Source organism: Grus americana, chromosome 3 (assembly GCF_028858705.1).
Source record: "Grus americana isolate bGruAme1 chromosome 3, bGruAme1.mat, whole genome shotgun sequence".
Classification (NCBI taxonomy): Eukaryota; Metazoa; Chordata; class Aves; order Gruiformes; family Gruidae; genus Grus; species Grus americana.
The window spans coordinates 35,469,325-35,489,348 of record NC_072854.1 but is presented as its reverse complement, the minus strand read 5'-3'; the positions used below and the strand labels follow the sequence as shown (position 1 = coordinate 35,489,348).

Sequence of the window (20,024 nt, the reverse complement as noted above, 5' to 3'; positions counted from 1 at the left end):
ATCACCATCACTGCTCTGACAGGAATATTGCCACAGCAACCTTTTGGTATGAGAAGAGAAAGGGGCTTCCAAGACGTACGCAGTGGAAAAGCTGAGTATAGTATGTTCCTTCAGAAAAAGCTGGTTTCCTCTTCAAAGGAAGTTCCCTGGGTTTTATGATCACTGGTTTGGAAACATCACAATTAGCTCTCCCCGTGATTTCTCCTCTGCTCACACGCCATGCCTCCAGAATGCCCAAAGGATCAATGTTCGAAGGCAATGGGCACTAGAAGAGACTTCCGTTGTTTATCATGGTGCTACTGAAGTCTTCTGGGGTTGACAGATGCTGCTCCAGAAGGTTAATAAGATGAAGAAAGCTCTTCCAGCTGGACCGTAAGAGGGATTATGTCTGAGCAGCAGATAAACAGATTATTCCAGAAACAGACACTGCTTTTTTTTAAAACTTCGTCACTCTTGTCTTACCACTCCAGTCCCCCAGGCTAGAAGTGTGTGCATTGGTGGGGTTTGTCCAGCTCTCGCATTCTGGCACCTGTTGCCCTCTTCTCCTAGTTGCAATTCAATGCAGTCCAAGGCTGGGGACACCTGAAAAATAGTAAAAAAAAAAAAAAAAAAAAAAAGAGGGAAGACATTTGGAGATTTTTGTTCTTTAAGAAAAAGAAAATTCTTCTACTAGACCTAAATATTCTTATTTCCTGAATGATTGTTCTTGAAAACTGTGAATGATCAATAGACAGCATGCATTTGAAAACTGGATTAATATTTTTGATCATTTGCCTTGCTCTCCAAGTTCAGGGAAGCAGAGGTAAGTTCATATATAAAAGGTTATACTGATTTACATTGCCTATGTTGAAAGAAAAAATAATTGAAAGATCAGTTTATTTTCACATTACAGAATTCTTTGTTTGGAATGTGGTGTTTTGACAATTCAGCCGGAGACAGTATAGTTACTGAAACTGCTAGAAAGTTGGAAAAGGAAATGTTGGCAAGATTTCTTATGTGTGTTTCCCAGGCTCTACAATCTCTCTAAGAGATGCCATTTAGTTTTGATTTACCGGCATATTTTCTGCTATGAAAAAATATAATTTCTAAAAAATTATATGATGGGCAAAATAGCTAAAAGATCATCTAAGTGCTGACATTGTTAAAGATGGCCTGCCATCCTTGAAATGAAGAGAAAGTAGTAAAGTATATCTTTGTATTTACTAGCAATTGTCAGGGGAAAAAAAAAAAAAACTTTTAGATATACAAATTCTGGAGGAATAAACCATACTAGCACATATACACAAAATAGCAATACTAGTAAGGATTATTGTAATAATAATTGTAAAATTATTTGCAAGAAAACAACAGCTAACTATTGTTACTTTTAAAAACATTAAGAAGTTCACAGCTACTTTAAAGGTTCTTCAACAACAAAAAACAAAAGATGTTGATGTGATTTTTCCCTGTTCAGTTTCATATTCAATAGATTTAGAGCTTTAGGGAACATGTTTGATTTTGAGGAAGGTTTCTTACTAACTTTTTCATCTATGCTTTGATATTTATATAATTGAATTAAAAGTCAACATTACAACTGCTTTATGCTTGCCCAAGTAAATGACCTCCTATTTTATGTCAATCTCACGCATATTAATTAAATGCAAAGAATGATAAAAGAGAAGTCGCCTCAATGGTATTTAAATATTTGTTAAAGAGACGATGTGAAAGAGTCTTTTGTCAATACTACTTGGAAAGTTTTATTGACACATCTTTTTTCTTTTTTTTGGTCTTGCTTTTCTTTGCACAGATTTTCTTTTAAAAATAAAGAACACAGTTCTTGTATCTCACTGAAATTAAGTAAATATTCTCTAGTAGACAATTACAGTACTGAAAAAGTCATTGGGAAAAAGTAATGTATTAGTTAACACTAAATTTATATTCTGTTGCTCTTTGGTTTTACTTTTTAATTCCATGTATATAATGTCATTTAATCATTAATGATATTATGGAAATGTGGCAAAAAATGAAAGAATGAGTGATAGTTCATGTCTGATGAGCAAAATGTGTATCAAAATGCACTGCTTTTGCATTTAAATTGCATATTCTATGATGGAAAGAGATAGAATGCATTCCAGGTAATTCTTGCTTGCTTGATGGTATCATTAAAGTCCAGGTTTATAATTATGAACTGGAAAGTGATCATGCAAAAAGTGGGGTCACATAGTTTCACCTATTGCAAATTGCCATTGCATGTTAAAATACATTTCCCATAAAAGACTTCGGCAAAATTCTGGGAGGATATCTTGACAGAGAGGAATACAGAAGTGTAGATTATCTCCTTAAGAGGCATAGCAGAAGACCTGGTGCATGGAATGTTTATCGACACTTAGGAAGCAATGATGAATAATGAACTTCACACAGCATCTTGCTTATGTAGCAGTCTTGGAATTTTCTCATTTTTGATGGCTTTTGGGGGAAAAAAAATTTTTTTCTATACACACATGTGACTGATAATTGGAAAAATTCCTTCCCACTGGTTTTGTAAAGTACATGTGGTATGTGCAAATGCATACTAATTATTTTTATTGTCATATAATCATGCTATATATAATATTTTAAAACTATGTTATCTCAAATATATACACACAAATCTCGAAAGACTTAATGCTTCTGTTAAGAAGCTTCTTTACCAGAGTTGGGATTCCAGAACTGTTATTTTATGACTTAGCATTAGGGTCAGATTCTTAGAGAAAGTATTTTCAGAAGTACACAAGCTTTTCCAGTAATCTGAATACTGATTTTAATTGCTTATTAGTGATTCGAACATAGATGATTTGAGGGTTTTAGGGCTATTCAAGCTTGCAGTACACGTCAACTATGACAGACTAGGAAGTAAGAGATAAAGACATAAAATACTCTCATCTTAAAAAAAACATACCATAGAACTAATAATCTCCAAATATTTATGGAGTTAATCAGTTGATTTTTTTTTCCCCTCATGAACAAAACTATCTTAAATTCAAATTCCTGGTTTACGCACATCTATATTTCAGGGTTAACAAAAATGGGGCTTGCTCAGTAATGTCTTTTGGTCCTTCTTTCCCATCCTTATTCTAGGACCAAAAAAATCCTTCTCCCAGGCATTTGGGAGGCTGCCCAGGAGCACCTCCAATTCCACAGTAAAAAAATAGGAAACTGTAGGGAGCACCATAAGACTGTAGAGATGGAGTGTTTATCTTTGGCCATGACTGGTGCCAGAATCCAGGAAATGACCTCAGGACGTGAACTCAGGTCTTTGCCACTGTCCTGACACAAACTGTCTCTAACAATGGGGAGGGAAAGTGAAGGGGATAAAAATCTTTGCCATGGCAAAAAAACTTCTATGCGAAAAATATAACACTAGAGCAATTTTTAAGTATTGAATGGTAAAACACTGAAAACCCAGACTAACTAGCAAAATACAGAGGAGCTTTGAACTCCCCAAACTGTACGTTGTTGCTGGATACATCCTAACACTCAATACTGAAAATGTAAAAGGGAGCCAAAGAGCGTTCAAGGCTGTTTAGTGTTATTTTTTTATTCGGCAGGCAAATATCCTCTATTTACTCAGTCATTCTTTAGGACACAAAGGCTTTGTGTGTGCTCTATGAAATAATTTTAATTCATTCTGACTTACCCCTTCCCGCTCGGCTGTTCCAGTTCAGCAGTAAGTGTTGCAGATCTTCATTACTATAATTGCTCTTGAAAAAAGGGTTAAGCAAATTTGTGCCAAAGGGAAAGGGAAGTCAAAGAACATAAAGCTTCAAAGAAAGAAAGAAAAAAAAAAAAGACATCTGCTTTTTGCACTGATTATTTTCTCCTTTCACCTATAAAATAAGGATTACCAATTTAAAGTTAGGTTTCCTGGTTATGCTTATAAACAAATGGAAAAGTAAAACTTTTTTTTCCCAAAAAATAAATGCAACACTGGATTATATGCAGGTTTTAAGCCTATCTATTTCCTGGCTAAGAGCCAAACTTGAATAAAAATACTCAAATTTTGTCACTGAATCTTATAGATTAATATAGATTAATTCCAGATATAATCACACCCAGACCATAGTGATTAGTGAACTATACGTGAATGAACAGTGGGATTTTTTTTCTTTGAAAACAACTGTGGACAAAATGATCACTATTATTAATAACAGGTTTTGTCCCTTTACAGGACATTAATTTACAGGCTACAATAAAGTAACTTTGCATGAAGGTTTAACCTGCTAGATATTCAGATTATTGTTCATGGTATTTTCCATTTCTTAGCTAATTGTGGTGTCCTAGTGGCTTCAGCAGTGCAAGAAGTGATATGGCCAACATTCATCAGATGTATCAAACATTCCCTTGGTTTCCCTGAAGGAAAACTCTGTATGCATTCTGCTGCATTTTGATGCTTTGAAATATTTTAAATATATGTTTTCCCCTCTGCTTTTGTACCTATTCTGAGTCCCTTTGGGATTAAAATGAGCCTTTTGCTCATTCTCTATCACACAATTCTTCCGTTTTAATCAGGAATTAGGTGCACTATCCTGCACATTCCATGCACTTTGCACTTTGCAAGCCCAGCTGTGTTTCCAACAATTTCTTCCCCTTAGGAATGTGTGATATTGAACAACACAATCCTAAAAATAAATATCTATCTGTCTGTCTGCTTGTATAGACATACGTACTGGCATTTAGTCACTGTCAGCTGCTATTTACTGGACAGACACTTCAGAATAGTAGCGCAGCTGGAAAACATAAGATTAACAATCATCTGGGAGTAGCCTGATGCCTGCCACAGTGTAGGGGTGTTTATATACCCTTACATCATTGTAGCATGCTTTATAGTATGCAAGTATACCACCAGTTTTAACCTTACGATATACCCGTCTGACAGAGTAACACTAGCATCCTCATTTCACCAAATCATGAGGACCTGAGGTGTAACACGGAAACGGGAGCCCTGACCTGTAAGAAGCATTGCAGTCATAAAGCAGGACACCAGCAGCGTTTAGCAGGCTGATTCTCAAAGCAACTCCCTTGGCACATAGCTGTGTGCAAATCAGTAAGGCCCAGACTCATAGCTACATAGCTCCTTGTACTTGGGCCACCATGCTTATCCTTTTACTGGCGAGGTTCTACGGACTTTTAAATTTCTGCTTCAGTGCAGAGCCAAAATTACCCTCTTATTGGCTGCTCTGAATCTTTCAGCACCTCTCTCGGACTTTATCCAATTGTATATGAACCATCTCGGTAACCCTGCTACCGGAAATACCAGTTTTAGCAGGTATGCTCCAGGTATAGCTTTTATACATATAAGTCAACACTGATCATAGAAGCCCCAGCAGTTTCAGGTAGGAAGCAGTAAGGCACTCATCTTTCATTTCGTGATTTTGTGGTTATAGCACAAAATGAAGACAATTCTAATCAAGTTCTTTTCCCTTTCCTCTTCTCCCTCAAAACTAGATCAATTTCATCTAGCTCCAAAGCTGGTTAGTAAAGTTGGTGAATAACAAGGAGGATTCTTTACCAGAATTTGCACTTATCTCTCTGAAAGAGATGGTATATATTTCTACTTTAAATGAGACATATGATGTCAAGGAAAATATGAGTTTCTTATGATGCTCTTTCAGGTAGGAAGGAAATGTGTCAAACTCACGTGTTGACTCATAAAGCTTTCGGCATGTTCAATATTTGTGGTTGGTACAGACTGCATTTATTGTGAATGTGGATTCATTTTTAGTCAGTATATGACAACTATATTCACAAAAGCAGGAGAATCTTGCCAGTGGCATATTATGTTTTCTACTCTCATCTATAATAGGCAGATAATTCACCATGGTTATTTTGCCATGAGTTGTATAGTTAGCATAATTCAAATATGTTACCAAATTGTCTATTGAGAGAGGGACCAAAAAAAGTTTGTCTGTTATAAGGCCTCGGCCTAAATTTCATAAAGATTGTCTCAAATTATCTTCTTAGGTTTCTTTCTGAAGTTGGTTGATTTAACAGTTGTGTTTCTCCACTTGGCATAGAAAACCACACAGATTTGTGTGAGAGTCTGGGAGGAGGGGAACAGCTGAGGGATTATGATAGGTAGTTTAGTTTCTCAGCGTTACCTACTTGCAGAAATGAAATTCTTCACACTTACTGAAATTCCAAAGCATATTGTTTGATGGCAGCAGGGATCTTTGGTACCAAAATGTAAATCCAGGTTAATTTCAAGACTTCTGTAAAAGAACCATTATCTAATGCCATCTTCTAGCTTTGAATGTAACATAAATCTTTCATAAATATTTAAAGGCGCATCATCACGCATTCCTGCTAAGAAACAGGATTTATGAAAACCCACCTCTTTCCTGAACTCTCAGGAAGGAAAATCTCTTGGTACAGATCTAACTCAAAACAAGACCATAGTCTTTAAAAGGTTGAAAATTACAGAACTTACCTTTTTAAGAAGGTACCTGGAGCTCCTGTGTCATAGAGAGCTTGAGCACAGCTTGTGAACATGTGCAGGTGACATTTTGTCATGCTGATTCCAAGCAAGAGATACAGGGATCAGATGCATTTTGTCTTCAGTACCAGGTCCCCACTGCACAGGCATGGCCTAGCACCTCCCTGACACGTAAGGTGATGCTGAGTGTTGCATAACACAAGATATTAGTAGGTACATGAAAGTGCTGGGTCTGTAGAATCATAGAATCATCACAGAATCATAGAACCATTTTGGTTGGAAAAGACCTTTAGAATCATCAAGTCCAACCATTAATCTAGCACTGCCAAGTTGAATCACTAAAGCATGTCCCTAAGCACCACATCTACCAGCCTTGTGGTACGTGTGCAGGAAGTTTGCTAGTGGACATCGGCCGAATGAACACAGGGTCTTCCAAGCTGGAAGCCTGGACCTCACCCCCAAAGCTTTTTGCTACAATTAGATACCCAGGCCTCATTCCACAGGTAATGTTACTATTCAGTGACATTTAAGAATGGCATTCACACAAGCCAACATACCAAACAGGAATTACCAAGCTCATCATTGTCAATATTAATTTTAATGAATTAAAATTAATTACTTTTTAAAAAAATGCCTTAGCCCTCTTCCTCTCTTTTATGAACACAGGCATTCTTCTCTGGCCAGTGTTCATCTTCTGAAGCTAGGCACAAATATTGGCTCCTTATCTTTCACAAAACATCCTCGCAGTAGTGGATACTACCCTTACCCAGCAGGTCACTGGCTAAGGGCGCTAAACTTGAAGAAGTGAGGTCCAAACTGAGTTCTTTCCCGTACCTCTGCTACCCCATTTAGCTTCTGGATAAGACCCACTACCCACCAGGATGCAACAACTGTAGGGACCAAGTCCCCTCAGCGATTCCTCTTGAAGTTCTTTCACTGCGTGCATTGAAAATAGTTAAAGAATATATTGGACCCAAAGACAAGTACAAGGAAGGCATATAATCTTGTGTTTAAGGGCACTGAGCTTGCAGAGACAAGACCTGAGCAGATTAAATATTAGTATTAATTAATGAATTAACGTTCTTTGATAAGCTTTCCTCTTGTCCTATTTCAGCAGTTACCCTTAAATAAGCCTTGTCTTTTAATTAATAATTAATACTTATTTTATTGTGAAGGAAATATGTCTCATTCATCAATCAAGCATTCCATTCTATCCTAAAAATATCCACTTATTTTTCAGATTAATCTGCTTTTTCATACATGTCAAACCTTGTGATGATTTTAATGATGAATTATTCAGACTTCAACAGTTTCATCCTGATGTCACCTTGAATTTTGCTGCCAAAACCTTTAGTTACTGTACTTTAAATTCTTCTCTGTGCATGCAACGACATCTTAATTTTCTAAAAGTTTGCTTCCAAATTAATGCTCTAGCTAAATGTTCCTACACAGAGATTGCCTACATTGCTGAAAAACACCCCAAACCCACGCCAAAATTGGAGGCCTCCCAAAATTGATACTATTAACAGCTAGAAATTAATAAAGCTGTATAGAAAAGCATCCACTACAGTTATACAAAATGGGTATGAAAGCACGCTTCTTTCTCCTGTGTTTATAAAAGCAAATAAAAGAAAATCCCACTGATCAACTATCTGAATGGTGATAAATTCTTTTTTTCTAGAATCCAGTTAAATAGCAATGTACTTTCCCTTTTCATTATGCAGATTATTAAAAACACATAGGAATGCTCACCTTTGAAATCTATTTCTTGTGCCTTGTTTTTTTTAGTGAGGCTATAAATTTGATAATGCATGTCTCAAGAGACATAAGGTAGAGGTCTGGCCTAATTCTGAAGATTTCAGATTTTTAATTGGAGAAATGAATACTGGTTATCTGTCTGAAAACAAAACCTGAAGAACAGTACTATGAATTTGAGAGACCTGTATGGTTGTCAAAGCACTTTTGATTAGCTCCCATATGAATAATAATGCTATATCATATTTTGAAAATTGCTTCATTATATTTTGAAAATCTTATATTTGTCTAAGTTCAGGACTAGAGATCAGGAACTTCAAATTTTAATAATAGCTAACGGTGACTCTGTAGATCATTTTGGTAAAACTACCTCGACTATTTTCATCAAATATGCCACCTGGAAAATCAGGATAATGATGCAGATTCTTTCATGTGAGAATAAGGAAGGAGAGCTACAGCTTTGTTTAAGGCACCCTGGAGGTTATGCTAAAGCACAGTAAAAAGTTACCAGACTTTGACCCTGGACCCATCAAAGAAAACTATAAATCTTAGACATACTTTTAAAAGGTAAAACTGAGATGGTCACCTTTGTGAAACAACAGAGCTAAATAAAAAAAAAAGTTAAATTGGGCAGGCTAAACACTAAATATCTTAACTGCATATGTTTGTTTAAGAAAAGAGAATGAGAACAAAAAAATTACAAAAATTACTTATTTTAAGAATAGTAAAGCAACCTAGTACTGTTGGATTTTTTTACATGATCAAATTATGTATTCTGTAAAATTTACACCACTTCAATTTACTCAATTACTATGCTGCATGGTAAAAAGAAAAGGGATCAACTAATATATGTGGGGTCAATTTCATAATAGCACAGATCTCTCTAGATTTTTTTTTTCAACCCAGGAAACTGAAAACCAAGCATCTAAAAAATTGTAGGTGGAGGTATATTACAGTAAAGCACACAGCTGAACCATCTGGGAGTCTTAGGTTAAAATTTCTCAGTTCAGAATTTCTGCAGACACAGGGGAAAGCACAGGTCTGAAGAATTATGAACAATTAATGTTTTTTTCCAAAAGACAGGTTTTCTTCCATTCGCATTCAGTAAATACTAGGAAATAAGTATTGGACAGTCATGTGGGAAAAGGCGTTGATGCTTCCTTCAATTCAAATTTTGCTAAAATTTAGTAAAAAAGTGATTTCAATAACTGTTGATAATAAAAGTTGTTCTAGTAAGGGAAATTTACTAGCCACAAGATACAAATGGAATTAAACCTATTACAGTGAGGTATGTAAGCAATAGATCCCTCCGACAAAAAAGTGGAAATGGAAGGGAAAGAAGGAAAAGAGAAAAAGTTTATACCTACCCTGAATAGACTAGCAGAACAGGGATAACTGGAAGCACATAATTTATGGTCACTTTCTCAGGCTGAAAAGCCCAAATGGCCCTAACATGAAGAATTTGAAATCATTTCAGCAGTCGTTTGAGAAGAATCTCCATTGTCAGTTTCATGAATAGTATAATTCCTAATTCAAGTTAATGACTTAGGGGTAAATCCTGGGGAAGAAGCAAATCCTTCAACAAAGACCTCTGCTCCATACAAAAGCTATCAAAGAGCTTAGTGACAAAATCCTCTGCCCCGGTTGGTCAGACTGCTTGGGCAGCTGGGCTGCCACAGTTAATATAGCTTCTAAAAGGTAATAGACTTACAACTGGCTACTTTCCACATAGATTTTTGGTATTTCCTTCCAGACCGTTTCAGTGATCTGCTTTGAGATTTCAGAGGCATCGGCTCTGCTGCCCTCACCCCATATGTCATTCAAATAATTCAGTGTCTCAGCTGATGCGGTGTTTGGCCACTTCCATATCAGAGTACCACCTACCTCATAATATGTATGTCATTATTATGATTTCTACACAGTAAGCATTGGATGTTCATTCTGAAGCTAGATAAGAACTGAAGCATATATATATACACATACATATATACATATATGTGTGCTGGCATAGATGGTAGAACTTTTTGCATTCTTTATCTCAAGTACTATTCTTTTTCTAACAGTATACTTTTCAATTATTTTTTCCTTATCATTTATCTGCCTAATTTTCTTAAACTATTTAATTAACACAGTTCCAAATTGTCAGGATGATACGTTTTTTTTCTTCCTCGTTTTCTCTTGATTTGCCTAAGAACATGATAATTAGTTTGTTATATGCAGCAGGACATTTCTTCTTTCTCAAGTAAACTGATAATTTTTTACTCTTACTTTTTGTGATAGTATTACTCTCACTAAACTTGCTCCTTTTAAACACTATTATTTCTTCTTAGTCTTCTTTTACAAGTTTTTAAACCATTCTTCAAAGCGATTTTTTCAGTCAATTCATCAGCATTCAGGCACACGTACACCATGACTTTCTTACATTTTCTCCCTTGAAGTTTTCCAATTATCTACAAATCTTACACTTTTCTTTCAAAACAGTTCTTTCAAAACACCTTTTATTCTGTTTACATTTTTCTTTATTTTTCATCTATAATGACTGTATGAAATGTATGAAAATGAAACAAAAAAAAAGGTATTTCCAAATGAACTTTAACAATTTTATTGATGTGTATGCAAAATTTTGGAGGATCATCTAAAAGGCACTAATTGCTCCTGTTACATGATCCTGCAAAATGCCATATTTTAGCTCATTTAAATGTATACCTTATAAGTTATTTTTGTTAACATTTTACATTAAATTTAGCTGCTATGTCATATTATACTGCATCACAACTGCTTAGGAAGTGGAACTAAATGAGTCCTGAATTTTTGTGTGCCTTTTAAGATGGGGGTTCCTATGCTTGAGGCTATTTTGATGCCCTAGAAGTATTTCCATTTTTCATAACTGAATATCTCCATAAGTAAAACTTAAGCCTGGATCTTCAATTCCCACTCACTGATTTCACTTGTTTCTACTGCAGCTGTTCCACTTTGCCAGTAATAGTTAAAGATCGATTGAGATACAATGCCAGAGCATTCACAGCACTTATTGTCCAGTGGCAAGGAAACATAACTGCAGTCTGTTCTGATTAATACTTCTGTTTATGTGAGGGAAGGATAGAGGAGTGCACTGTGAAGTAAAAGAGGGAGACTGGAAGCAGCTCTTTCTTTGCCCAAAGACAATCAAACTCCTGTTCAGCTTTTGAAAGAAAGTGTTTCAGGGTTCAGTTCTTGGGATGGAGTAAAGGCTATGAACCTGATGTGAAGGAAGATGTGCCTTCAAGCACAAAGGCGAGATGAGAATATCTTGAAAGGGTGCAGATTTAGGGTACGACTATTTCTCACATTACTTATCTGCTAGCATAGACACCTTTTCGCACTGGAAGCTGTTACAGATATGCTTCACTTTCCCCAAGCTCCAGACCGTTACTTATCACTGTACTGTAAATTTCCCCACAGGGTGATATGGTCACAAATGAGATGCTGTAGCATGAATTTCAAACACTTAATTGTCCTTTGTGGATCTAACCCAAAGTCACTTTTGAAAACAAGATTCTGAAACTTTTACCCTGTGGGACGTGGAGATCACGTGTTGAGATACAAGGAAATTAGTTACCAGGTCTCTTGAGTCCCAGTTCCTCCATGTGATCACAGGATGTTTCTCCTCAGCACGTTATTTCAGTCAGGGCATTGACACCAATATGACATTACAAAAAGAACTCTCAGGTTCATGCCCATTTTCCACACATGGCCTTGCATTTGGCACCTACTGGCTATGCAATGTATGTTTATGTACATGTTTACTTTTTATCTTTTCCAGAAATTCCTAATAAAATAAACCGTGGTGAAGCCAAACATCTTGCAGATGCCCCAGGGTCAGACAAAACAGAAAGAACAACAAAGAGGTCCAGAGTATCAACCATAAGGCGGATATTTGACATGGCAAAACATCGAACAAAGAGATCATCCTTTTTCTCAACTGGTGTGAAAGTTTGCCCACAAGAATCAGTGAAGCAGATTTTAGCCAGTCATCAAGCTTACTATAGATTAAGAGGTAAGATGATGATTGCAACATGTAGTTCCTTCCTGAAAGTATTTCTTATAATTGAGGAAACGCAATAATTTTCCAGAATCCTGTTCTTTAGCTCTAGGCAGTGTATGTGATATTTGCTTTATGCTTTCTTTTTTCATAGATAATGAAATGTTAGATATACATTAGCATGGTTCAAGACAGACAGTTATCAGAACAGAATAAAACAATGCACTCAAAAGACTAATGAACTCAGTGTAATTGCATAGTGTTCTAGCATGGCAGAACGTGAAGACCAAATTGTGCTTGTACCACTCAGTAAAGATGTACCACCTCTCTCAAAAGTGCAGCAGGAACCATCATTGCTACTCAGAATTAATCCCACCAGCTCAAAATAAGTAATGAAACTATTCATCGGTCATTGCACAAATATGTTAGTGTATCTGTAGTTACATTAAGTCTGTGGCAGTGTTGATATGCTACAAACACTGAGATAATCACCAGTAGCTCATGCAAAGACCTTAGTCTTATTTTTAAAAAGTCTAGAATGGTTTTTCTGCCCTTTCCCAATTAATTCACTCCCTCCCCAGCCCTTTCTTTTCCTCCCTTGACCTTAGAGAGCCTATAGAGTTACCACTCCAGTTTTAGATCCCTAGAATGTATGGTGCAAATAGCTCTCTGTTTTTTATATTTCTTCACTTCCTCACTCTCACTCTCCCAGATTTTCATTCTGTGGCTGTTCCAATTTGTATTAAAAAAAATGCATATTTTTGTGCTGCAGCTAGACAGTCCAAAGCTAATTCTAAAACCTAGTCAGCTCTTCTGGGATGCAAGTATGTAAGGCAACATCTAGTCTCTAAATCAATTTTGCTTATCTATCCTCTATATTGATCTCAAATCATTCACATACATGTATGTAACTTTGCTGCTCCTCAGTTCTTTCTCTTAGAGAACCAGCTAGTTCTCTCTGAAATGAAACCTGGATGTAGAGCTGCAAAAATTTTACTCCAGGCACTTACTACAGGCAGCATGGGCAAACCACCAATGTCTGCAGCCATTCCTTTAGATACAAACATATATAGTATCCACTGTGGGACTGAATTCCAACCCAATAGGCATTAGACAGAATTCTGAAATGTGTTAAAGAGGCTGATCAGAAAAGCCTTTCTTAAATGCTAATTAATCCTGAAAGTTCCTAAAGTTCATTGGTCACATCCCTGACTGGGCTGAAAACGAGCTATCCTGGGACAGGCTGGTATCATTGACCTGAACTCAAAGAACTTCAACTATGACATTTTCATTTAGAAACTGATTATGACAATACTACCACTGTTTTGGAGTGCAGCACATCAGTTTGGAGTGGGATTTTGGGCTCTATAAGTCTTGTAGTGCAAGCAGGTTTAAACTTACAGCTCCTCTTTCCCAGCAGAGTGTCCTACACTCACAAAATTCTCTGAGTAGGTGTCATCCAGTTCTTAACTGAAGCTGAAATACTTCCAAAACAGTAAGCAAGAGAACAGATGACTGAGCTGAATAATTTGTACATTCATTCAGATAGAAGTGTTTCCGCTCCCTTGAATAGTTGCATATTTTCCATTACAATGTCCTTGGTTAAAACCTCAAAATATGTTTCCTTCAAGGAAAGATCAGAACCCAAGACTTCTGCCCTCCCAGCTGAGCATGCTAGTTTACCTGATGAAAGTGATAAATGAAAAGAAAAAAAAAGGTAGAAGTGAAAATGAGGTGATGCAAGCATTATCCTTGAAGCTGTAACAAGCTGTACAAGCCTTCATGAAAAGATAATCTGGTAGCCACGCTGGAGTCTTACAGCCTGTGCCTATCTGTGGGACAATCTTAGCTTCATTTTGTTTTGTAGACATACCTTTAGGTCCGTTCTTTTCCTTACCCAAAGCCTAGGAGAACACTTCCACCCCTCCAAGTCCCATGACACATTTAGAACTTCAACAGCGCTGTGGATCATATCTGTCCTCTAGAGAATTTTACTGCTTCCTAAGAAAAATTACACAATTATTTTTTGGCATATATATATATATATTCTATGCTCTCAGGAATAAGCACCCAACACAAAGCAGCTCAGATATAGGAGCTCAGACAGTTGCTATTAGGCAACCTGAGCCTACTGTGACCCTATACCTACTCCGAAATAACACACCATAGGTTAAGTCACCATGAAGACAGTCAGTCCCTCATGTGGGGCAAACTGGGAGCATGCATGGAATCAGCTACAATGCCTCCTCAGCTGGCCATGTGTCATGTTTATTTAACCCCTGGTAACTGGATTACTTTTCATCAGATGGTATATCTTTATTCAGCAGTTACTGCTCAGAAAAACAGATACAAGAGAGTTGTAAGTGAGAAAAAGATGATAGAAAGTAGCTCATAATGAATAAATCATTTCAAAAGACAGCCTGTTCTTTTTTAATAATCTGATCACATCTGCTCCACATGCAGCTGCTCTACTGGGAGGGCAGGTCGTTCCTGAGGTATTATTGAAGTGCCCTAACACAGCTAGGTGAGCACATCCCTACAGCAAGTGTAGAGAATACCTAGGGAAACTGGTTGCACTAATTTCAGAGACACTGAATTTCAGATAATGCAGATAATTAGCTCACTCTAAGTCAAAGCAGGTATCAAGTACTGATAATAAATGTCCCATCTCACAGTAATGAACTTTGCAAAGTAAAGTGCTAAAGGCAACAGCTTTTAGATTGCTAGCAAGTTTTAAAATGTTTTTTTCTTCTAACATGTTTGAAAATCCCCTTCTCTGAAAGCATATAACTTTAGACAACATTTTGAAGAAGTGTATTCCTTCATCTTGAGTGTGCGTACATTATATTTTCACAAAGCCAAAAATACAGCTGCCTTTGTTATCTCTAACAGTATTGGAGTTATCAACAAGTAGTGACAGAGGCAGTCACCCATGAATGGGAAGGTATAGCGACAGCTGAGATGATGATAAACTGAGCTGGTTCTGCTCAAAATGCGTGGGTTCTAGCAGCCACTGAGCCATGATGGTTATCCTACACAACTGAGTTCACAGCCCCTGCAGAGGACAACCTGCATAAGTGGATATTTCTGCAGTTAAGCAGGAAAGTCCACACAGAACAGCAGTTCCTGGCTCTGTGCTGGCTTGAAGACCTCTTTGGACCACTCAGTGATTTTAAGCATGGCTCAAGTGCAGCCAGTATTCAGTCTATGTTGAGTTTGAGGCTGTGCAAAGTGAGTTAAATGAAACCCAAATATTTTGGGTGTGGGGAGGGGCTGGTATCTGAACAGAAATTCAAAGACATATTAGTGTAGTTAGTCAGGTAGGCAGTAGCTGTCTGGAGGAGGGAACAGTTTATCCTCCGGAATCTTTTAGAAATTGTTTCAATTTACATAAAAGAGGAGACTTCAGCAAGATGTTGGTAAAAGTGCTCTCAGAAGTGCAGCCCCACCTGGCCAGCAGTGACTCAAAAACTCACTTCTGCAGACATGTCTAAGACCAGTGTTATCAGAACCATCAAGGGAAAGTAAACCCTATAAAGTATTTCTGAGCAGTCATTTTATAACCGAGCTTCTGCTACTTTCTCCCCTCCCTGACGTACTCACGGAAGTCATGATCCTCACTCACGGGGCTAGAGAGCAAGGTCTTTGCAGCGGGAACTTATCTTTTACAAGTTTTCCTTGAAAAGCCTGACAGAGTTCAGAAAAAATAGATCAAAAAACTGGACGCCAAGCCCAAATATGCATTCTAATATATTTCATAACACACTATAGCCAAAATTCACAGCTTGCTTTCATAAGGAGGGAGCCAGCAGAATATGTAAAAGTATTGGTTTCCATTACTGTATTACATGTTTTACATAATCTCATGAAACTAAGTCAGTTCGCATCCAGTAAAAGAAGCTCCCTTACAGCCACTCCCGAATACCACCTTTTTGAAATCTACCCCCGCTGTCTTATTCTCTTCATGTTCATTTTCTTTTCCCCAAATGACGCCGAACACTACTATTGTCTCTGCAGCCACAGTACCTGTTAATCTTGTCTGATGTAGCCTAGCATTTAACCGGGTGATTCATCACCATGGAGGAGATATTTAACATTGAACAAATGGCTGTGTACGGTTGTGTAGAGAGGAAGGAAATCACGTTCTTTCCAAAGGAATTGTACCTATACTAAGTCATTCATTTTTTCCAGAGGTGTTCAAAGAAATATAAAGCATGTACCTGCCGCAGAATGTCCTTAAGATTTTGAAAAGACTAATTACATTGAAAATTTGAAATATAATCAGATCGTTTTAGCCTGCTGCATTTAAAAAATATATCTTTCCATTAAAATATTTTTAATATGTATGGGAAATATCAAAATCTTAAATATGTTCTGTTTAGCTTGTTCTAAGCATAGTTAACCATACAAATGTACAAAACCTTTGTATACAGTTAAAATTATGATTATTCAAGTATGATGCCTGCTAGATTATTTTTTCTCTCTCCCTCTATGTTTGCTCTCACTAGAATATCCAGTATGTATCTTTGTATGTATGGACCTTTGAGGTGAAGGAAGCGTGCTTTGTGTTTGCTCCTTATTAATGATGATGATGTCAGGCCAAATTTCCTTTAAAATGAGGGAAATTAGCAATCCTTAACTCAAAGATGGTTAATCCTTCAGCATAAAGGCAAGTGACTGTCAACTCAAAAATACCTAAAAGATCAAAATATCTAAAAATACCTAGAAACTGGATTTGTTTACTAAGTACAGTAAAATGTGCAAATTCCAAATCACTTTTCAAAGGCTTTCAAGTTTACTTTCTGGTACAAAGCATCCATCCCCAGCCCCTTTCTTCTTACTCAGTCTGCCAGGAAGCTGTGTGGGAAGCCTTTCGTATTTTTCTGGATCGGATTCCTGATACTTCTGAATATCAGAACTGGGTTACTGCCTGCCAGAGGGAAACCTTCTGCATATTCGACATTGGCAAAAACTTCAGCAATTCCCAAGAGCACCTGGAAATAATCCAACGGGTAAGTATTACTGACATTCATTTAGAAACTTGGGGAGACTTCCAAGTGCCTCCCCACCTGCTTATATAAGGGCAAAGTATTGCTCAGGAAGAGGAGGGGGCATGTGTTAGAAGGAAAACATAAAAGTACAGTAAGCGAAAGAGCTAACAGGCTTCTGCTCAATGGTTGGATACACCCACTAGTAAAACGCTGTTTTTCTTAATCTTTTCGCAGCGAGTAAAACATAGAACCTTCCAGGAAAGGTAAGTAGCACAAGTAGAACCTTGCCACTTGATGTTCCTGCCTTTTTTGAAAAAGATACCTGTAGATGTGCGTGGATGTGAACAGATATACAGATAGCACTGTGGTGTATTGGTGTGTGCTGTGAGAGAGATGTGTATACTGTATGTATCATAGTACACAGCAATCGAATCACAAATAATAAAGGTGACCAAATGTCTGAGCTGCCTGTTCACTTTGAGACACCGCAGAATGTCTTTTTAGATCAGTGTGAGCATAAAACCCTGACAGAGCCGCGGCTTCATGTTAGACTAATGTTGATTGGGAGTGTGACAAAAGATTACCCACAATTGCTACGATTCTCAAAAGGAAAGTCATAGAGCTGAACAAAAGTTTATCTGTGAGGCTACATTAAGCAATAATATGAAAACGCTATGCTTTCACTTTAGCTTTTCCCAGTATTTTTACACATCATGATACTGTTAACTATTGTGATGCTTTATTCCATAAACTCTTGGGAAAAAGTATGCTCCCGGCAGTGCTCAGAAGTCTGAGAATGGCAGGATTGAAGTTACAATACTGAACTCTGTCTCTCTGTATAGAAATACTATCGTACAGCCAGACAAATCATTGTCCACGCTTTCTCTGATTAATGTATTATTTTTTTCTTCAAACTTTCTTAGATTTTCAGGTGTAGCAAATAATCATTTCCATTCATAAGTTATACTGTCTCATGATCACAGAGGTCTTAGGTATCTTTATTCATTATGACATGGGAGCTTTGAGTGTTCTTTCTCAGAAATGTATTTTTAATGATGTAGGGCCTAATTAAACTCCCCTGGAAGTCCAAAGGGAGGTCTTTTCACTCAGTCTAGTGCAAACAGCAGCAGCAAGGCAATAAGTAAAGTGACTGATCTCGGTGTTCTTATGCTCTTGGTGAACAGTGTGGTTTTCCCTAGACACAATTCAGAAGGTGAAGTACATTCTATGAAATAATTTGTCTTTTAGCTGGAAATGCAGGCAGCCATGGTTATGCATTGTTGGAATTCGTCTTTACTACTGTGTGGTTTGGGAAACGTTTTGTATCTTCTGTAGATGCCATGTAGAGAGATCAGTGTCCACTGAAAGACACAACGAAAACATTACATATAATACTTTAGTTCTCACCACACGAGATATCCAGAGGATGTGGTAAATCAAGAGTTATTCATATTCTTTATTTATGTTCTTAAACATCTAGGTTGGTCCTGTATAGAAATGCAGCCCAGATGTCTTTTCTGTCCATGCTACAAGCTTCATGTTGTCTCAGTCAAAATCACACGACACATTTGCGGTATCAGTTTTCACAAACACTCCACCTGTGTGCACTGTCTGAATAATAGCAATTTCTGTAGAAATTTTGAGGAAATTTATTTCCATTATTTGTTTTTTTTAATTTTATGCTGTGTTTTTTTCCACACTCTACTTAGAACCCAAAACAACTGAAATTCTTCAATTTCAGGAAAGAAAAATCTCAAAATGTCACTTAGAGGATTCTTATCTAAGAATCTAAATGTTTTCAAAAGCTACAAATGAATAAACATTTAGTTTTAGAGCTTAAATTATTCTATAGCCTTAACTGCAGGAATCTTTGACACATCTGTTATAAAATGTCCTTAAAAATACATACCACTTCTGCTTTTCAGGCAAGCTAACAGTCTCGGTTCCAAAATTTCTTCATCAGCACATGCTGTAAAACTTACAACAGAAAATAATATCAACAATACAAAACAAATCCTGCGATGCGAGGCAGACAATCTGTACGTCACGCCCACCATATTCTTACTTGACTTTTCAGCCGTTTGCCATGGGGACTGTGGTAGGCATTAACCCATCAACATTACATCCAGATACAAACATAAACATTCCTACAATTCATAATAATCCTGATCCAGGAAACTAATTTGAAGCTATCATTAGTTGGAAGCATCCTTATGATATTATAATGCAGGCTAACAACAGAACAAGTCTACCCATCCTGTCCTCGCACCAACCATGAAACACCCTTGGAACTATGAAATGTCCAGTGGCTCTAAAATCAGAAGCCCAAAGCCCTCACTGAACTGTCTTGATAGGATGAAATATAGCAAATAAGACAATAGTTGGTTTAGATAACATACAAGAAGTCAGTGGTCAACCACTCATAGACTTCAAAGAGAGAAAAAGCAGACCCTGTGTGCTGATTTAATCTCTGTGACACCATATGTCTGATTGCTCAGAGAAAATCAATCGTGAAACCTCATGAGTAGGATTGATAGTCCTTGGTGGAGGAACATATCAAATCAGTATTTTTGCTCATTGTAAGAGCAAATACCGTATTGAAGGAGAAGAGAGGACATATATAAACTATTGAATATAAAATATGATCTACTGTTCCATTGCCTGTTTAACCAGCTTATCAAATATTCCATTAGAAATAACTTCTCTCATTTAAAGTACACTTAATATAGGGGTGATTTCTACATTTTTTTTACACCTTTGCCATTGCCAGTTCAGGATGCTGATCATTAAATCACTCATTTCTATT

General features: G+C 37.0%; 1 protein-coding gene across 1 annotated transcript in view; it reads left to right on the top strand.

Moving 5' to 3' along the window:
• Window positions 1-642: 642 nt before the first annotated feature.
• Window positions 643-20,024, top strand: part of IMPG1 (interphotoreceptor matrix proteoglycan 1) — a 58,765-nt gene continuing 39,383 nt past the window's right edge. Inside the window, exons 1-4 of the mRNA XM_054821414.1 lie at window positions 643-802; window positions 12,009-12,242; window positions 17,073-17,239; window positions 17,453-17,481. Coding sequence (XP_054677389.1) covers window positions 736-802; window positions 12,009-12,242; window positions 17,073-17,239; window positions 17,453-17,481 — 497 coding nt within the window. The 5' untranslated portion in view covers window positions 643-735. The remainder of the gene's footprint in view (window positions 803-12,008; window positions 12,243-17,072; window positions 17,240-17,452; window positions 17,482-20,024) is intronic.